This window comes from Episyrphus balteatus, chromosome 2 (assembly GCF_945859705.1).
Source record: "Episyrphus balteatus chromosome 2, idEpiBalt1.1, whole genome shotgun sequence".
Taxonomy (NCBI): Eukaryota; Metazoa; Arthropoda; class Insecta; order Diptera; family Syrphidae; genus Episyrphus; species Episyrphus balteatus.
In genome coordinates this window covers 70,575,886-70,592,699 of record NC_079135.1, presented here as the reverse complement: position 1 = coordinate 70,592,699, position 16,814 = coordinate 70,575,886, and the positions used below count along the sequence as shown (strand labels likewise).

The following is a 16,814-nucleotide window of genomic DNA, read 5'->3' as shown; positions in this document are numbered from 1 at the left end:
TCAGACAGAAGCTCAAACTAACGAAGCAGCTACGAAAGATTTACTGATGAAAAAAATTTGGACATTCAGGACTAGACGCATTCAGAAATAGAACTTCTATGTCAACAACCATCACATTCGGTAACAATGTCAAATCCTCTTCCGCACTACTTTAAAGACAGTTTCCATTCAATCCAGGGAAATCAAAAATTCTCCAATGAAATAGGGTCATCAATTCAGTGAGCGCTGAATGAAGGAGAATGCCAATTTCAGCGATAGAAATTGGCCAATGGCAACTTCTGAGGACGAATAGGAAAAAAGGCTCGACTAAGTGTTGCAGGGGCACCCGATGGAGTGCAGTTAACAGCTAACACCGATATTAAAGCTGTTCCGTTACCATAACCGTTTGAAAAAATCCCACTTTTCTTTCCAGCACCGGATCAGTCAGAGGACTAAGCTGTTCATCAACTCTAATTTAACAATTAGGTTTACGACATCGAAAACATACCTACATGAAGAAACTGGCGAGGATAGCAAGTAGCAAGGGATCTCTCTACTCGATTAGACCATGATAAATACCAATGACGAACATGACATTCGATTCTACGCTGACCATGATCCCTTTTTCACTACATGACCAAAATGAAAACGGGATCAAAACAACCCGGAACAAGAAATTGCCAGCAGATTATTTAGCTGGATGAATAAAGCATTTCTGCATTTCTTCCTAATTAATGTGTTTAAAGAATTTTATTATTTTCATCTTAACAGTGATAATCCAGTTAACATATTTTTTTTTTATATTTTTCATAGCAACATGCAATTTCATACTTTTCCACAATAACAATTAACAGAACTTTTATATAAGAAAATAGAACAAACCTTTACCTGAGGTATAATGACTATGGGATTCTCTTCCATCTCCATTATCTTCTCCTGTTTCTTATCCCTATTGAATATATCAGAAATTTTCTTATATGCCGATGATGAGCCACTGGAAGAGCTAGAAACCGAAGAACTTGGTGAGAAGCTTTTATCGTTGGAATATTTTTGATTTGGATTTTCTTCGCCAGTTGGACTATCCCGATGGGCTGTTGGTTCGCCATTATATAAATTCATTTTGCCATTTTCATCGTTCGAATCTTGACCTGGATCCTCGTTCGATTCATCAATGTCACATGTCAATTGTTTGATACGTTCTTCTAAAGAAATGTCTGATTTGATTGCCTTTTTCCTACGAAAAAAAAAATATATAAATTATTTATTAAATTGAGCTTGAGAAAGTTAAGTTTTTTGTTTTTTTCTTTACTTAATCAATGACCTCCTTAGGATATTTCTCTCTATACTTCGACGTACAGAATCTGTGTCACCGGGATTTCCACCAACCATATTGGGAAGTAAATTTCCGGCACGTTTCGATTCATCAAAAGCTCGCAGAGCCTCATGTGTCAACATTGACGATGTCTGATGCACAGAACTTGGGAAGAGTTGGCGCACAGCTGAATTTGGTCGTAGAGCATTTGTGAACAATGTTGAATGCTTCTTTATAGGAATTAACTCATTTATTTGGCTATCGTGTTCGGGACTGTCGGGAGCTGCTTGGCCATCACCATCACGAGAAGTGGCTAAAGCATCTTCTGTTACAAAGCGAACAGATCTTTTGGCATTTGCATCGTCTTCGGAGGAGGTATTCATGTCATCGGACTAGAGAAAATATATAAATTAGTTTTAAGTTTTTTTTTTACTATATGCTTAAAGAATATGATTTAATAAAATTCCCCATAAATTTTAAGATTGACTGAGTTCTGTCAATTACAATAGGAAAGTAAATTGCTTGATTCACTCCAAAGGTTTCTGAAAAAACAGTCGTTTAAGGGATTAACTATTCCTCAATGTGAGAGACGGGGAGACATTGAAATGGACAGCAATTTCTTTAACTAGGTCTGCAGAATGAAAGTAGATGTAAATGAAGTTTAGATTGATTACCTTCTTTTTCTGGTTGCATCTTCACATTGCACCCATAAATCTTCTTTTTTTTTCACTTGAATAGTATAACAAGGCTTAGGAGCGACAGCTGCATTATTCTGGTTTGGTCTTAATGATTTATTTGTTTCGATGCAAAATTTTAATGAATATTTATGAAATTTTAAAGCAAATGAGAATTGCCTTTTCTTATTTGTTGTTGTCAATTTGTTCTTTTTTTTCTTATATCTTTCAATAAGAAATGCAAGAAATTCAAGATAGAGTTGCTTAGATTGGTTAGGGGATAGGTGCGAACAGTGAGACACCTTTTTTTTAAATTGGTATATCTTAGAATGTTTTTAAGAAAGCTTAACCAAACTTTGAAGTCAGTTTATCTTAATGTTGCAAAAAAAGTTGTAGTTAAAGAATGAATGAGAGTATCACATTGGACTAAAATGTAGAAAAAGTCAAAACGTCTCACTGTTGGCAAGGGATGAGATCAGTGAAACAGTCTTAGGTGAAACAAATTAACGAAACCGTCAAATAATTAGGTAATTGACAAGTATATAATTAATTAATTTATAGCATTCGCACTTTTATTTAAACTAAACACAAATTATTTAACCTTTTCACAAATATATTTAACCTTTTAGCAAATATATTTCACCTTTTAGCAAATATAATTAAACTAAAAGCAAATCAATTAAACCCAAAAGCAAATATAATTAAACTAAAGCAAACTATATAAACTTTTAGCAAATCTATTTAAACTAAACGCAAACTGATTAAACCTTTTCTAGAAAAAGCTTTTGGTATCGAGCTATGAAGAAGGGATTAGGATTTAGAAGATGTCCGTAGCTCAAAAATCAAAGAAACACCCCAAAAGCCACAATAAGACCCTATAAACAAAATGTGCATTTCAGTTAATAGAGAAAAATCTAAGAAAAAAGAAACTTGACCTAGGATTTGATGCAGTTTTGAAGAGAGGTTTATTTTGAGAATAAATCTCAGTTTACGTAATTTTTTGTTGGGTGGGACATCCGCTATTTAAAAAATCGCATTACTCTCAATATTTCGAAAACGACTTGTGGCACAGGAAATTTGCTGATTTTTTTGGTTTGAAAATACAATTATCTTTTTTCTCCCATATCTCATTTCCTCATGCGAGCCATACATTCTGAGTTACATCGCAGTAAAACCTGTGTTTTTTAATGTTTTTTATTTCCGAAAAATTTATGTTGGAAAAAATTAAAAGTAACATTCTCCAACTCTTAAAGTATAGCTTATTATAGAAAAGACACTTCCTTTAATCAAAACATACGCACGGCAAGTTCTAAGTAAGATTAACATGGAACATAACTTGGTTGCAGTTATTGAAGTAAAATTGATAAAAGTAGAATGCCCTAGCAATGTTATTGACATTATTCTACTTATTCCAATTTCCAATGTCAGCAAACGGGCTAACGTTATTAAAAAAAACATTATCACTATCATTTTTCATTTTAAAGGTGAAATAAATTTGTGTTTTTGCTAAATAGATTTGCTAAAAGTTTAAATAGTTTGCCTTAGTTTAATTATATTTGCTTTTGGGTTTAATTGATTTGCTTTTAGTTTAATTGTATTTGCTAAAAGGTGAAATATATTTGCTAAAAGGTGAAATATATTTGTGAAAGGTGAAACTAATTTGTGTTTAGTTTAAATAAAATTGCGAATGCTATATATGTTACTTTACCATTTTTTTCAAAAAAATTACAGATACAAAACGAAAATGTGATTTTTTTACTGGAGCTGCGCACAACTGTGCTGAAGTTCGTAACAAATCTTAGTTCGGCATAATTTTATACAGATTTTAGTATGGGAAGAAAAATTTAAATCAATAGTATGTAGATAACAAAAATTCATATATATATCATAAATTGGATATATTTAACAAAAAAAAAAAATTGTTCTATAGCTCTATCTACTACTGATATCACTTTTTGTTAAAACTCTGCTATTTATAAGGCGCATTACACCTTGGTAGCTTTCGAGTGCCACCCACAAATAGGTGACAAACGGGGCGGTCCGCCTCCCCTTAACGCCACTGATATAAGTCCTAAATTGAATTTGGTATTTATTTCTCTTATTTAATTTGGCCGAATTTGAAATAAAAAAAATTGGGTAGTATATGTCGCTAGGCTTTATTTCCCTGCTTTTATATTTATTTATCTTTTTTTGCTACCAATCGGCTTTATTCCTATCGGAACTCGATGTTACTTGTCTTTGACAAAGTGAAATAAAGTGAAAGCTGTACGTGAAAACTAGTTGTTATTTCTAGTGATTAGAACTATCGAATAAAAACTATCAAACTGTCGATAGTTGTAAAATATTCATTCATTCGATAGTTTTAAACTATTTATTCATTCATTTAGTTACTATTTTCATTCGAATAGTTTTTTCATTCGATAGTTTTTTCATTCGAATAGTTTTTTCATTCGATAGTTTTTTCATTCGAATAGTTTTTTTTATTCGATAGTTTATTCGATAGTTTTTATTCGATAGTTTATTCGATAGTTTTTATACGATAGTTTATTCGATAGTTTATTCGATAATTTTTATTTGATAGTTTATTCGATAGTTTTTATTTGATAGTTTATTCGATAGTTTTTATACGATAGTTTATTCGATAGTTTATTAGATAGTTTATTCGATAGTTTTTATTCGATAGTTTTTTCATTCGAATAGTTTTTTTATTCGATAGTTTATTCGATAGTTTTTGTTCGATAGTTTTTATCCGATAGTTTATTCGATATTTTTATTGGATAGTTTTTATTCAAATGAGTAAATGAATGAATGAATGAACTATTCGATAGCTCAAATCATTCAGTTACTAACTATCGATAGTTCAAATCATTCGATAGTACCCATCACTAGTTATTTCACTAAAGTTTAGGGATGTTTTTGTTCGATAGTTTTTATCCGATAGTTTATTCGATATTTTTATTGGATAGTTTTTATTCAAATGAGTAAATGAATGAATAAATGAACTATTCGATAGCTCAAATCATTCAGTTACTAACTATCGATAGTTCAAATCATTCGATAGTACCCATCACTAGTTATTTCACTAAAGTTTATGGAAATAAGGTCGATTTTTCAATCATGTCATGTCATGTCATGTCATGTCATGTCATGTCATGTCATGTCATGTCATGTCATGTCATGTCATGTCATGTCATGTCATGTCATGTCATGTCATGTCATGTCATGTCATGTCATGTCATGTCATGTCATGTCATGTCATGTCATGTCATGTCATGTCATGTCATGTCATGTCATGTCATGTCATGTCATGTCATGTCATGTCATGTCATGTCATGTCATGTCATGTCCTGTCATGTCATGTCATGTCATGTCATGTCATGTCATGTCATGTCATGTCATGTCATGTCATGTCATGTCATGTCATGTCATGTCATGTCATGTCATGTCATGTCATGTCATGTCATGTCATGTCATGTCATGTCATGTCATGTCATGTCATGTCATGTCATGTCATGTCATGTCATGTCATGTCATGTCATGTCATGTCATGTCATGTCATGTCATGTCATGTCATGTCATGTCATGTCATGTCCATGTCATGTCCATGTCATGTCCATGTCATGTCCATGTCATGTCCATGTCATGTCCATGTCATGTCCATGTCATGTCCATGTCATGTCCATGTCATGTCCATGTCATGTCCATGTCCATGTCCATGTCCATGTCCATGTCCATGTCCATGTCCATGTCCATGTCCATGTCCATGTCCATGTCCATGTCCATGTCCATGTCCATGTCCATGTCCATGTCCATGTCCATGTCCATGTCCATGTCCATGTCCATGTCCATGTCCATGTCCATGTCCATGTCCATGTCCATGTCCATGTCCATGTCCATGTCCATGTCCATGTCCATGTCCATGTCCATGTCCATGTCCATGTCCATGTCCATGTCCATGTCCATGTCCATGTCCATGTCCATGTCCATGTCCATGTCCATGTCCATGTCCATGTCCATGTCCATGTCCATGTCCATGTCCATGTCCATGTCCATGTCCATGTCCATGTCCATGTCCATGTCCATGTCCATGTCCATGTCCATGTCCATGTCCATGTCCATGTGGGAAGTGGAGACTGGAAAATGGGAAATGAAGAGTGGAAAGTGGAGACTGGAATGTGGGAAGTGGAGACTGGAAAATGGGAAATGAAGAGTGGAAAGTGGAGACTGGAAAGTGGAGACTGGAAAGTGGAGACTGGAAAGTGGAGAGTGGAAATTGGAAAGTGGAGAATGGTGGGAAATGGAAGGTGGAAAATGAAGAACGGAAAGTGAAAGTGGATACTGGAAAGTGGAAAATGAAGAGTGGAAAATGAAAGTGGAGACTGGAAAGTGGGAAGTTGAGTTTGGAAAGTGGAAAATGAAGAGTGAAAAGTGAGAGTGGAAAGTGGAGAGTGGGGAATGGAAAGCGGAGACTGGAAAGTGGGAAAGTGGAGAGTGGAAATTGGAAAGTGGAGAATGGTGGAAAATGGAAAATGGAGACTGGAAATTGGAAAATGAAGAATGGAAAGTGGAGACTGGAAAGCGGAAATGGTGGAAAATGAAAGTGGAGACTGGAATGTGGGAAGTGGAAATTGGAAAGTGGAGAATGGTGGAAATGGAAAGTGGAGACTGGAAAGTGGGAAGTGGAGACTGGAAAGTGGAGACTGGAAAGCGGAAATGGTGGAAAATGAAGAGTGGAAAATGAAAATGGAGACTGGAAAGTGGAAACTGGAAACTGGAAAGTGGAGACTGGAAAGCGGAAATGGTGGAAAATGAAGAGTGGAAAATGAAAGTGGAGACTGGAAAGTGGGAAGTGGAGACTGGAAAGTGGAGACAGGAAAGCGGAAATGGTGGAAAATGAAGAGTGGAAAGTGAAAGTGGAGACTGGAATGTGGGAAGTGGAGACTGGAAAATGGGAAATGAAGAGTGGAAAATGAAAATGGAGACTGGAAAGTGGAGACTGGAAAGTGGAGACTGGAAAGTGGAGACTGGAAAGTGGAGAGTGGAAATTGGAAAGTGGAGAATGGTGGAAAATGGAAGGTGGAAAATGAAGAACGGAAAGTGAAAGTGGATACTGGAAAGTGGAAAATGAAGAGTGGAAAATGAAAGTGGAGACTGGAAAGTGGGAAGTTGAGACTGGAAAGTGGAAAATGAAGAGTGAAAAGTGAGAGTGGAAAGTGGAGAGCGGAAATGGAAAATGGAAGGTGGAAAATGAAGAACGGAAAGTGAAAGTGGATACTGGAAAGTGGAAAATGAAGAGTGCAAAATGAAAGTGGAGACTGGAAAGTGGGAAGTTGAGACTGGAAAGTGGAAAATGAAGAGTGAAAAGTGAGAGTGGAAAGTGGAGAGCGGAAATGGTGGAAAATGAAGAGTGGAAAATGAAAGTGGAGACTGGAAAGTGGGAAGTGGAGACTGGAAAGTGGAGACAGGAAAGCGGAAATGGTGGAAAATGAAGAGTAGAAAGTGAAAGTGGAGACTGGAATGTGGGAAGTGGAGACTGGAAAGTGGGAAATGAAGAGTGGAAAATGAAAGTGGAGACTGGAATGTGGGAAGTGGAGACTGGAAAATGGGAAATGAAGAGTGGAAAATGAAAATGGAGACTGGAAAGTGGAGACTGGAAAGTGGAGACTGGAAAGTGGAGAGTGGAAATTGGAAAGTGGAGAATGGTGGAAAATGGAAGGTGGAAAATGAAGAACGGAAAGTGAAAGTGGATACTGGAAAGTGGAAAATGAAGAGTGGAAAATGAAAGTTGAGACTGGAAAGTGGGAAGTTGAGACTGGAAAGTGGAAAATGAAGAGTGAAAAGTGAGAGTGGAAAGTGGAGACTGGAAAGTGGGAAAGTGGAGAGTGGAAATTGGAAAGTGGAGAATGGTGGAAAATGAAAGTGGAGACTGGAATGTGGGAAGTGGAAATTGGAAAGTGGAGAATGGTGGAAAATGGAAAGTGGAGACTGGAAAGTGGGAAGTGGAGACTGGAAAGTGGAGACTGGAAAGTGGAGACTGGAAAGCGGAAATGGTGGAAAATGAAGAGTGGGAAATGAAAGTGGAGACTGGAATGTGGGAAGTGGAGACTGGAAAGTGGAAAGTGGGAAATGAAGAGTGGAAAATGAAAGTGGAGACTGGAAAGTGGAGACTGGAGAGTGGAAAGTGGAAATGGTGGAAAGTGGAAATGGTGGAAAATGAAGAGTGGAAAATGAAAGTGGAGACTGGAAAGTGGGAAGTGGAGACTGGAAAGTGGAAAGTGGAAAATGAAGAGTGAAAAGTGAGAGTGGAAAGTGGAGAGTTGGGAATGGAAAGCGGATACTGGAAAGTGGGAAAGCGGAGAGTGGAAATTGGAAAGTGGAGACTGGAAAGCGGAAATGGTGGAAAATGAAGAGTGGAAAATGAAAGTGGAGAGTGGAAATTGGAAAGTGGAGACTGGAAAGTGGAGACTGGAAAGCTGAAATGGTGGAAAATGAAGAGTGGAAAATGAAAGTGGAGAGTGGAAATTGGAAAGTGGAGACTGGAAAGTGGAGACTGGAAAGCGGAAATGGTGGAAAATGAAGAGTGGAAAATGAAAGTGGAGACTGGAATGTGGGAAGTGGAGACTGGAAAGTGGAAAGTGGGAAATGAAGAGTGGAAAATGAAAGTGGAGACTGGAAAGTGGGAAGTGGAGACTGGAAAGTGGAGAGTTGAAATTGGAAAGTGGAGAATGGTGGAAAATGGAAAGTGGAAAGTGAAAGTGGAGACTGGAAAGTGGATACTAGAAAGTGGAAAATGAAGAGTGGAAAATGAAAGTGGAGACTGGAATGTGGGAAGTGGAAATTGGAAAGTGGAGAATGGTGGAAAATGGAAAGTGGAGACTGGAAAGTGGGAAGTGGAGACTGGAAAGTGGAGACTGGAAAGCGGAAATGGTGGAAAATGAAGAGTGGAAAATGAAAATGGAGACTGGAAAGTGGGAAGTGGAGACTGGAAAGTGGAGACTGGAAAGCGGAAACGGTGGAAAATGAAGAGTGGGAAATGAAAGTGGAGACTGGAATGTGGGAAGTGGAGACTGGAAAGTGGAAAGTGGGAAATGAAGAGTGGAAAATGAAAGTGGAGACTGGAAAGTGGAGACTGGAGAGTGGAAATGGTGGAAAGTGGAAATGGTGGAAAATGAAGAGTGGAAAATGAAAGTGGAGAGTGGAAGTTGGAAAGTGGAGACTGGAAAGTGGAGACTGGAAAGCGGAAATGGTGGAAAATGAAGAGTGGAAAATGAAAGTGGAGACTGGAATGTGGGAAGTGGAGACTGGAAAGTGGAAAGTGGGAAATGAAGAGTGGAAAATGAAAGTGGAGACTGGAAAGTGGGAAGTGGAGACTGGAAAGTGGAGAGTTGAAATTGGAAAGTGGAGAATGGTGGAAAATGGAAAGTGGAGACTGGAAAGTGGAAAATGAAGAATGGAAAGTGAAAGTGGAGACTGGAAAGTGGATACTAGAAAGTGGAAAATGAAGAGTGGAAAATGAAAGTGGAGACTGGAAAGTGGGAAGTGGAGCCTGGAAAGTTGAAAATGAAGAATGGAAAGTGAAAGTGGAGACTGGAAAGTGGATACTAGAAAGTGGAAAATGAAGAGTGGAAAATGAAAGTGGAGACTGGAAAGTGGGAAGTGGAGCCTGGAAAGTGGAAAGTGGGAAATGAAGAGTGGAAAATGAAAGTGGAGACTGGAAAGTGGAGAGTTGAAATTGGAAAGTGGAGAATGGTGGAAAATGGAAAGTGGAGACTGGAAAGTGGAAAATGAAGAATGGAAAGTGAAAGTGGAGACTGGAAAGTGGATACTAGAAAGTGGAAAATGAAGAGTGGAAAATGAAAGTGGAGACTGGAAAGTGGGAAGTGGAGCCTGGAAAGTGGGAAATGAAGAGTGGAAAATGAAAGTGGAGACTGGAAAGTGGAGAGTGGAAATTGGAAAGTGGAGAATGGTGGAAAATGGAAAGTGGAAAATGAAGAACGGAAATTGAAAGTGAAGACTGGAAAGTGGAGACTGGAAAGTGGATACTGGAAAGTGGAAAATGAAGATTGGAAAATGAAGAGTGGAAAATGAAAGTGGAGACTGGAAAGTGGAGACTGGAAAGTGGAAAATGAATAGTGAAAAGTGAGAGTGGAAAGTGGAGAGTTGGGAATGGAAAGCGGAGACTGGAAAGTGGGAAAGTGGAGAGTGGAAATTGGAAAGTGGAGACTGGAAAGTGGAGACTGGAAAGCGAAAATGGTGGAAAATGAAGAGTGGAAAATGAAAGTGGAGACTGGAATGTGGGAAGTGGAGACTGGAAAGTGGAAAAAGGAGACTGGAAAGTGGAGACTGGAAACCGGAGACTGGAAAGTGGGAAAATGGAGAGTGGAAATTGGAAAGTGGAGACTGGAAATTGGAGACTGGAAAGTGGAGACTGGAAAGTGGAGACTGGAAAGTGAAAGTGGAGACTGGAAAGTGGAGACTTGGAAGTGGAGACTGGAAAGTGGAGACTGGAAAGCGGAGACTGGAAAGTGGAAAAGTGGAAAGTGGAAAAGTGGAGAGTGGAAATTGGAAAGTGGAGAATGGAAACTGGAGACTGGAATTTGGAAAATGAAGAATGGAAAGTGAAAGTGGAGACTGGAAAGTGGATACTGGAAAGTGGAAAATGAAGAGTGGAAAATGAAAGTGGAGACTGGAAAGCGGAGACTGGAAAGTGGGAAAGTGGAAAAGTGGAGAGTGGAAATTGGAAAGTGAAGAATGGAAAGTGGAAAATGGAGAATGGAAAGTGGAAAATGAAGAATGAAAAGTGGAGAGTGGAAGGTGGAAAATGGAGACTGGAAAGTGGACAATGGAAAGTGGAAAATGAAGAGTGAAAAGTGGAGAGTGGAAAGTGGAGAGTGGGGAATGGAAAGTGGAAACTGGAAAGTTGAGACTAGAAAGTGGAGACTGGAAAGTGGAAAAAGGAGAGTTAAAAGTGAAGAATGGAAAGTGGACATGTCATGTCATGTCATGAGGAGATGTTCCTTAAATTATTTATTTATTAACTTGAATCTTTTCTAATTTTTACTCGAGATGTGCCTATATCGGAACTTGGCTTGGCACGTTGCGTTGTTAGAACAGAATTCTTTACCTACTACTTAGTAGAGAAGTTCCATAAAAAGTATGTAGTGGAACAATGGACAGCTACAATAGTACCATTTATGGTGAAGTAAAAGTTGAAAAATCTAGCTATAGCACCTTTTTATCCTGCACAGAATAGAAAAAGGGAAAACGACATGGTTGGCTACAGGAAAAAGAATGTACTATTTAAATTTCTAAAAGATTTGGCTTTCAAAAACTGTCCAAATAAAACATTTGTCGTTTCTGCAGAAATTAATTTAAAAAGAACTTAAATGCAAATTCAATCGATAAGGTCATGGACTTGGTTCGCTAATAAATTCATTACTTAATGGCCATCTTCCTTGAAAAAGAATCTCTTAAATAAAATAAAATTTACTTAACTAATTGATTTATCATCCAACCTTAAACATGTTTTAATTCCGCAAATATAAAAATCAATGAAATATGTTCCCACAAAGCTCCTCATACAAAAAAGAAATCAAAATAAAAATATATTTCAATAAGAAAGAGCTCTGCATAAGCAGGATTATGTATTAAAAAATTCATTTCAATAAACTTAATGTTAAAATTGTTGCACATTCTTTATCCTTCTATACTGTGTTGACCTTGTTCTCAACAGAAAACAGATTCTCTATACAAATAAGATTGACAAATATGATATTTAAATATAAATTAAGTCTACTTTTTAATCAAATAATATAATATTGTTCCGGGGTGTTAATTACTTAGCACTTGTGTCTTCTGTCTTCTGTCTCGCTAATTTGTCTAACTAATTAAACGAGGGCGTCACAACTCATTCTTCTATATCCATCTATCTATTTCTATATCTATGGTTTTTTGTTTATCCTTGGTAAATTTTAAATATATTCTAACTGAACATTTCATGGCTTCCACATTGCTGCATCAACACAAAACACAAACATAGAACAGAATACAAAATCCATTTCAGTTAAGAATCGCGTCTTCATCCTACTTTCCTCCCAAAAACCTTTCCTGATTATTCGCTCTTGTGGAAAATTGCGAAAATTCTGCTCGAAGCCTCTCTTCACTGCTGACAAACTTTTTATATATAGAAATGTATGTATGACTACATAGTCATATTTTATTTCTTCTGGTTTGGTGCTGAATGTCGCTGTTAAAAGATTTTTCTCCCCCTCCTCACTCCTTGCAGTTTCCTTTAGTTTTTATATAACTTTATACATCTATAAGCATATTCAAACAGGGATGGATTGACAAATTATATTTCCCTAATAAAGTGTTAAACTTTTCTTAGAAGTGATTTGTAACTTTGATTCTAAACGGAATTGTTTGACTGTGATTTTTATTTGTCAGTCTCTAAATATGCATAACATTATACTTGTCGTCGAAGTTGTGTGACATAAAGAAGGTACTTTGACGATAACGTCAAAACACAAGAAATTGTAAGAATTATGTTTGGGAGCTGTGTAAATTTATCTTCAAAAAGAGGGCGGTTTAAAAGTTGCTATGAGATTACAAGGTTTTTTTTTCAGTTTTAATTTTTAGAAAGAATATTTTGTGGCGACGGCGACGATTTAGTAACCGCCTTGGACTTGCGGACATAAGATTTTTTTTAGATTTTTAACATAAGTTATAGAATATCCAAACAAACATAGAAACCAAAAAATTGGCCTATCAGCACTAATAATGTTTTTTAGTGCATGTTCTAAAATTTTCTCCTTTCTTAAAAAATACCAGTATTTTATAGAAATACATTTTTTTCACAGACATCAGATTGCCTTGATTTTAGATATTTTGGAATCAGCATTAAAAAATACCTCGAAATCATGTATCATATGTGAATGTAATAGCATTGTATATTTTTGCTTATTTTGAAAATCACCATTTCGCGGTTTGAACTTGAAAATGCACCTTGTGGACATGAGATTTTTCTAGATTTTTTAGGAAAGTTATAGAATGCCTAAACGAAGATATTAAGCAAAAAAAATTTTATTAGCATTCATTCCGAGGTTTATCCCTTTTTTCACCTTATTTGACTGTACTTTTAAATAATGGTCAATTTAATAGCCCCAAAAAAGGAAAGGAACAACAAAAAAGTTCGTGATTTTGTTTAGTGATTTTCGATAGACTGTATGTCAAGTATCTCAGTGACGAATAATTATCGCGGAGGCCTTTTTGCCTTCATGTAAATAGATGAGTAGATAGATGAGTGAAATTTATACTGTAGATAGATTATAGAACAAGCTATAATTGTACAAAATTTCAATTAATTTCATATACAAAATTCCGAGATAACGGTGAAAATATGTTCTTTTTCCAAACACTTTTTATCTTTTGATCTAGAGCACATACAAAATCGGTTTAACTTTATTTCACTTAAAGATAATATGACCTTTCATTATATATATCTCACATAACGGTACCTTTACTAAAAAATAAACAATCTTTAATTAAAAAACTTCAAAATTACCAAAAGTTAACTGTGGAGATCTGTTGCCGATGACCAACCACCAGTGTAGAAAATACCGTAACCTCATTCTTGAGTAAATCTATGAAAATCTTAAAATTGTCCAATCTAACTGCACATGATTGGTGGCAGTTTTCTTGGTACTTGCTTGATTTTAATGTTTGAGGTATCAATCAAAATTTTTGAAGGTTTCACTTCTACCAAGTGTGAATTGCAGACATGTTGTTTTTTTTTTTCATAAGCCATAATCTTCCAAAACCAATTTTTACTTGCGATATACATATATCATGTTATGCATTCGTAAAAAAAAGTTGAGATATCATTTTTCCATGACATTACTATGGTAGAGAATGCCAAAAAAGTGGGTCCCGGAAGTCCGTCTGTCTGTTAGTCTGTCAGTCTGTCTGTCTGTAAACGAAGCTACAGCCTAAACAGATAGACCGATTAATGTCAAACTTGGTATGTAGCGTTATTTGGCGACTCTCCAGAGGGGTTTTTGTAATTAATTTTTTTTGACCAAAAATAACGGTACTTGTCATATACAGATTTTAGTAAAATTGAAATATCTCGAAAACGACTCCAACGATTTTGTTAAAAAATCAAATATAAGTTTTAAGAAAAGATTTATCTTTCAGTAAAAAAATTTATATTGAAAACCATTATAAAGGTCATAATTATTGACGGTACCTGATATAGAACCGTTTTTTTTTTTAAATCCGATTTACTCCGAAACTACTTATTCGATTTCAACGATTTAATATAAGCCAAAAATAAAATTTTGAAAAAATTATTTGTGGATTTAAAAAAAAATTTGAAATTTTTTTTTTTCCTGGCGCGGCCAGGAATGAATTTGTTATTTTTTGATGTAATTAAGGTTTACATATATTGTGGAGAAGTTTTACCCTTGTGACGTACCTACTCCAAAAACAGATAAAATGCATTTTTGCATATAACACTTTATGCAGATTGCCTCAAAGTTGTATCTTATGTGTGTATTTTAAGTGCAAAATACGATACTCTCTCATTTTCCCTAAGTCTGAAGACCTTTATCTTGAATATCCAACCACTTGAACCCAAACTATAAGCATTTTAAAACAACAGTTTCAAGACTATTTTGAGAGTTTCGTTATTCAATTTTTTGTTAGTTTGAATTGTTTGAAAACTTTCGAACAAAATCTTGAAGTGGTTGTCTTAAAAATCTTATATTATGAGTTCTATTGGTCGGATTTTCAAGAGTAATGACTTCAGACTCAGGAAAAATGACAGAGCATCATATTTTATGTTCCAAATAAAAATATAAACCATTTTGTCGTTCATACATTGAATAATGCATTAACGATACTAATACTGCATTTTCTTACATTCTTAACGCAATACTGCGAAACGTCCATAGTAAAAGTTTTTCCTAAGTTATAGTCCTTTCATTTGATACCAATTTTATTAATGGCCGCTCAACGTCCAAAATGCCCATTCTCCTTTAGTTTTTAGATGTTGATCAGTTATTTCTACAAAATCTACAATTTTTTTTTTAACTTTTTTTCCAAAAAATAATTTATAAAAAATTAGTTTTTTGAAAAACGGCTCTAACGATTTTGAAAATTTTTTTTTCTAAAAATGCAAATCAAATAAAACTGCATGCTTGTTTTGGAGGGCAATTTGATTTCAGATTTTGTTTTATTCTTTTGAAAAACGAATTTTATGTTTTTAAAATTTTGTTTTTAATAATTTATTTGAGCAACTTGAATTCTAAGAGCAAGTTCGTGAGACCCAGTCGTGCATTATATTTAATATAGACCAATGGTTTTTTGAAAATTTGATTTTTATTTGTTGATTAATATTTAATTTTAATCTTAATATTTATAAAAAAAACTACACATTTGAAAAAAAAAAATTCCTAACGAGTTTCAAAAAAGTTTTCTTATAAAAATAAATTATATTTTATATTTTTTTAAAAGTTTTAGTATTTTAAGCAATTGTTATAACAAAAGCAAGTACCTGCACTTGGACCAGTCGTGTATTTTATTTTTTTAAATATTCTTAGATTACTGAAGTGATTCCAGTGAAATCTTATCTCTTAACCGTTTGTTTACTGTTGGGTACACCAAGAAACCAACCTTCAACCTTTTTTTTTTATCAATAAATTAAAGCGTTAAAATTAGCATATCAGCTATTGCTTGATAAATTCATCGATTCAGATAAAATTGAAAACTAAACACTTTTCTAAATTTTTCAAGTAGCCTTGAGTTTATAACTAAAAAATCATAATAATGTTACATAACACTGAAAAAAAATGATTGTAGTTTTTGTGAAATTAATAGAATATTAAAACGTGTTCCATCAAGTCTTAGTTAAAAAAATAACAATTTGCGTGCTCCCCCTCCCCGGACTTCTTTCCAATTTCCCCACTCAATTTGATGATAGAGGAAAGTATGTGAGTTCAAAATATTCAACACAACCCTTTGAACACTTTATCGGAATCCTAATGTTCTCTCAACCTTAAGTTCTTTCAACTTCGAAAACTCCACACATTGCATCGCCCTTTTCTTAAATGTTGTAAAACAGTTACTCTTATTACAGAAGATCCGCTTATGGACCCCCATCACAGAAATTTTTAGGTTAAACTCGCATAACATAGACTGATTGTTCTATCGAAAATAACGCCGAGTCCTTTCTGAAGGACAAGTGGAAAATTTCCTCGATTTATATTTTTGTTAGTATATGTACCTATCACAAGAAGAAAAAGCAAAAGATTGTTTTATTTCAAGTAAAGTTAGGCGGGTTAGTTGGAGGGGGGCTGCTCCAGTTTATTTGCGGACAAATTTGTCAAAAAATAAAATCTCTTTGGACTTGTTCCGTGTTTTGTGTTTTTGTGTTGGGAAAGATGTTATCTTTCTGGGTTACATAAATTCGTATTCATGTTTAAACACTTTCTTCTCTCTCTTCGAACAATCAATTTTATGTGGAGTGATAGGAAAAGGGGGTAAAAGACTATGCTGCTGCTTTGTCAATCGAGTAATTTCATCGTAATGATGCTCCTTTTTGGTCCTTTTTGCTTTCGAGAAACACCATCAAAGTCGATATGATGAGTGTGGCGACGGCGGCGGTGGCCGCTTTCCTATACACGTAAAGTATAATAATGAAATCTACCCGGTTTAACACAAATCATGTGCAAAATCATATGTCAAGTGGAAATGGTTTTGATGTCAGGTCCTGCTTTTTATCCGTCAGCAAATGTGTGTTGTGAATAAAGGACCAACAACGAGCCGTGTTGTTATGTTATAGTGCTGCA

The 16,814-nt window shown here is 35.4% G+C and overlaps 1 protein-coding gene across 5 annotated transcripts in view; it reads right to left on the bottom strand.

Moving 5' to 3' along the window:
• LOC129911548 (uncharacterized) overlaps positions 1-16,814 on the bottom strand; it is a 107,061-nt gene that overhangs the window by 8,924 nt on the left and 81,323 nt on the right. For 4 of the 5 annotated variants that reach the window (XM_055989377.1, XM_055989380.1, XM_055989381.1 and 1 more), the window contains exons 5-6: positions 1,289-1,683; positions 862-1,213 (exon numbers count right to left, since the gene is read on the bottom strand). In XM_055989377.1, coding sequence (XP_055845352.1) covers positions 862-1,213; positions 1,289-1,683 — 747 coding nt within the window. The remainder of the gene's footprint in view (positions 1-861; positions 1,214-1,288; positions 1,684-16,814) is intronic. The other variant, XM_055989378.1, reaches the window with a different exon arrangement.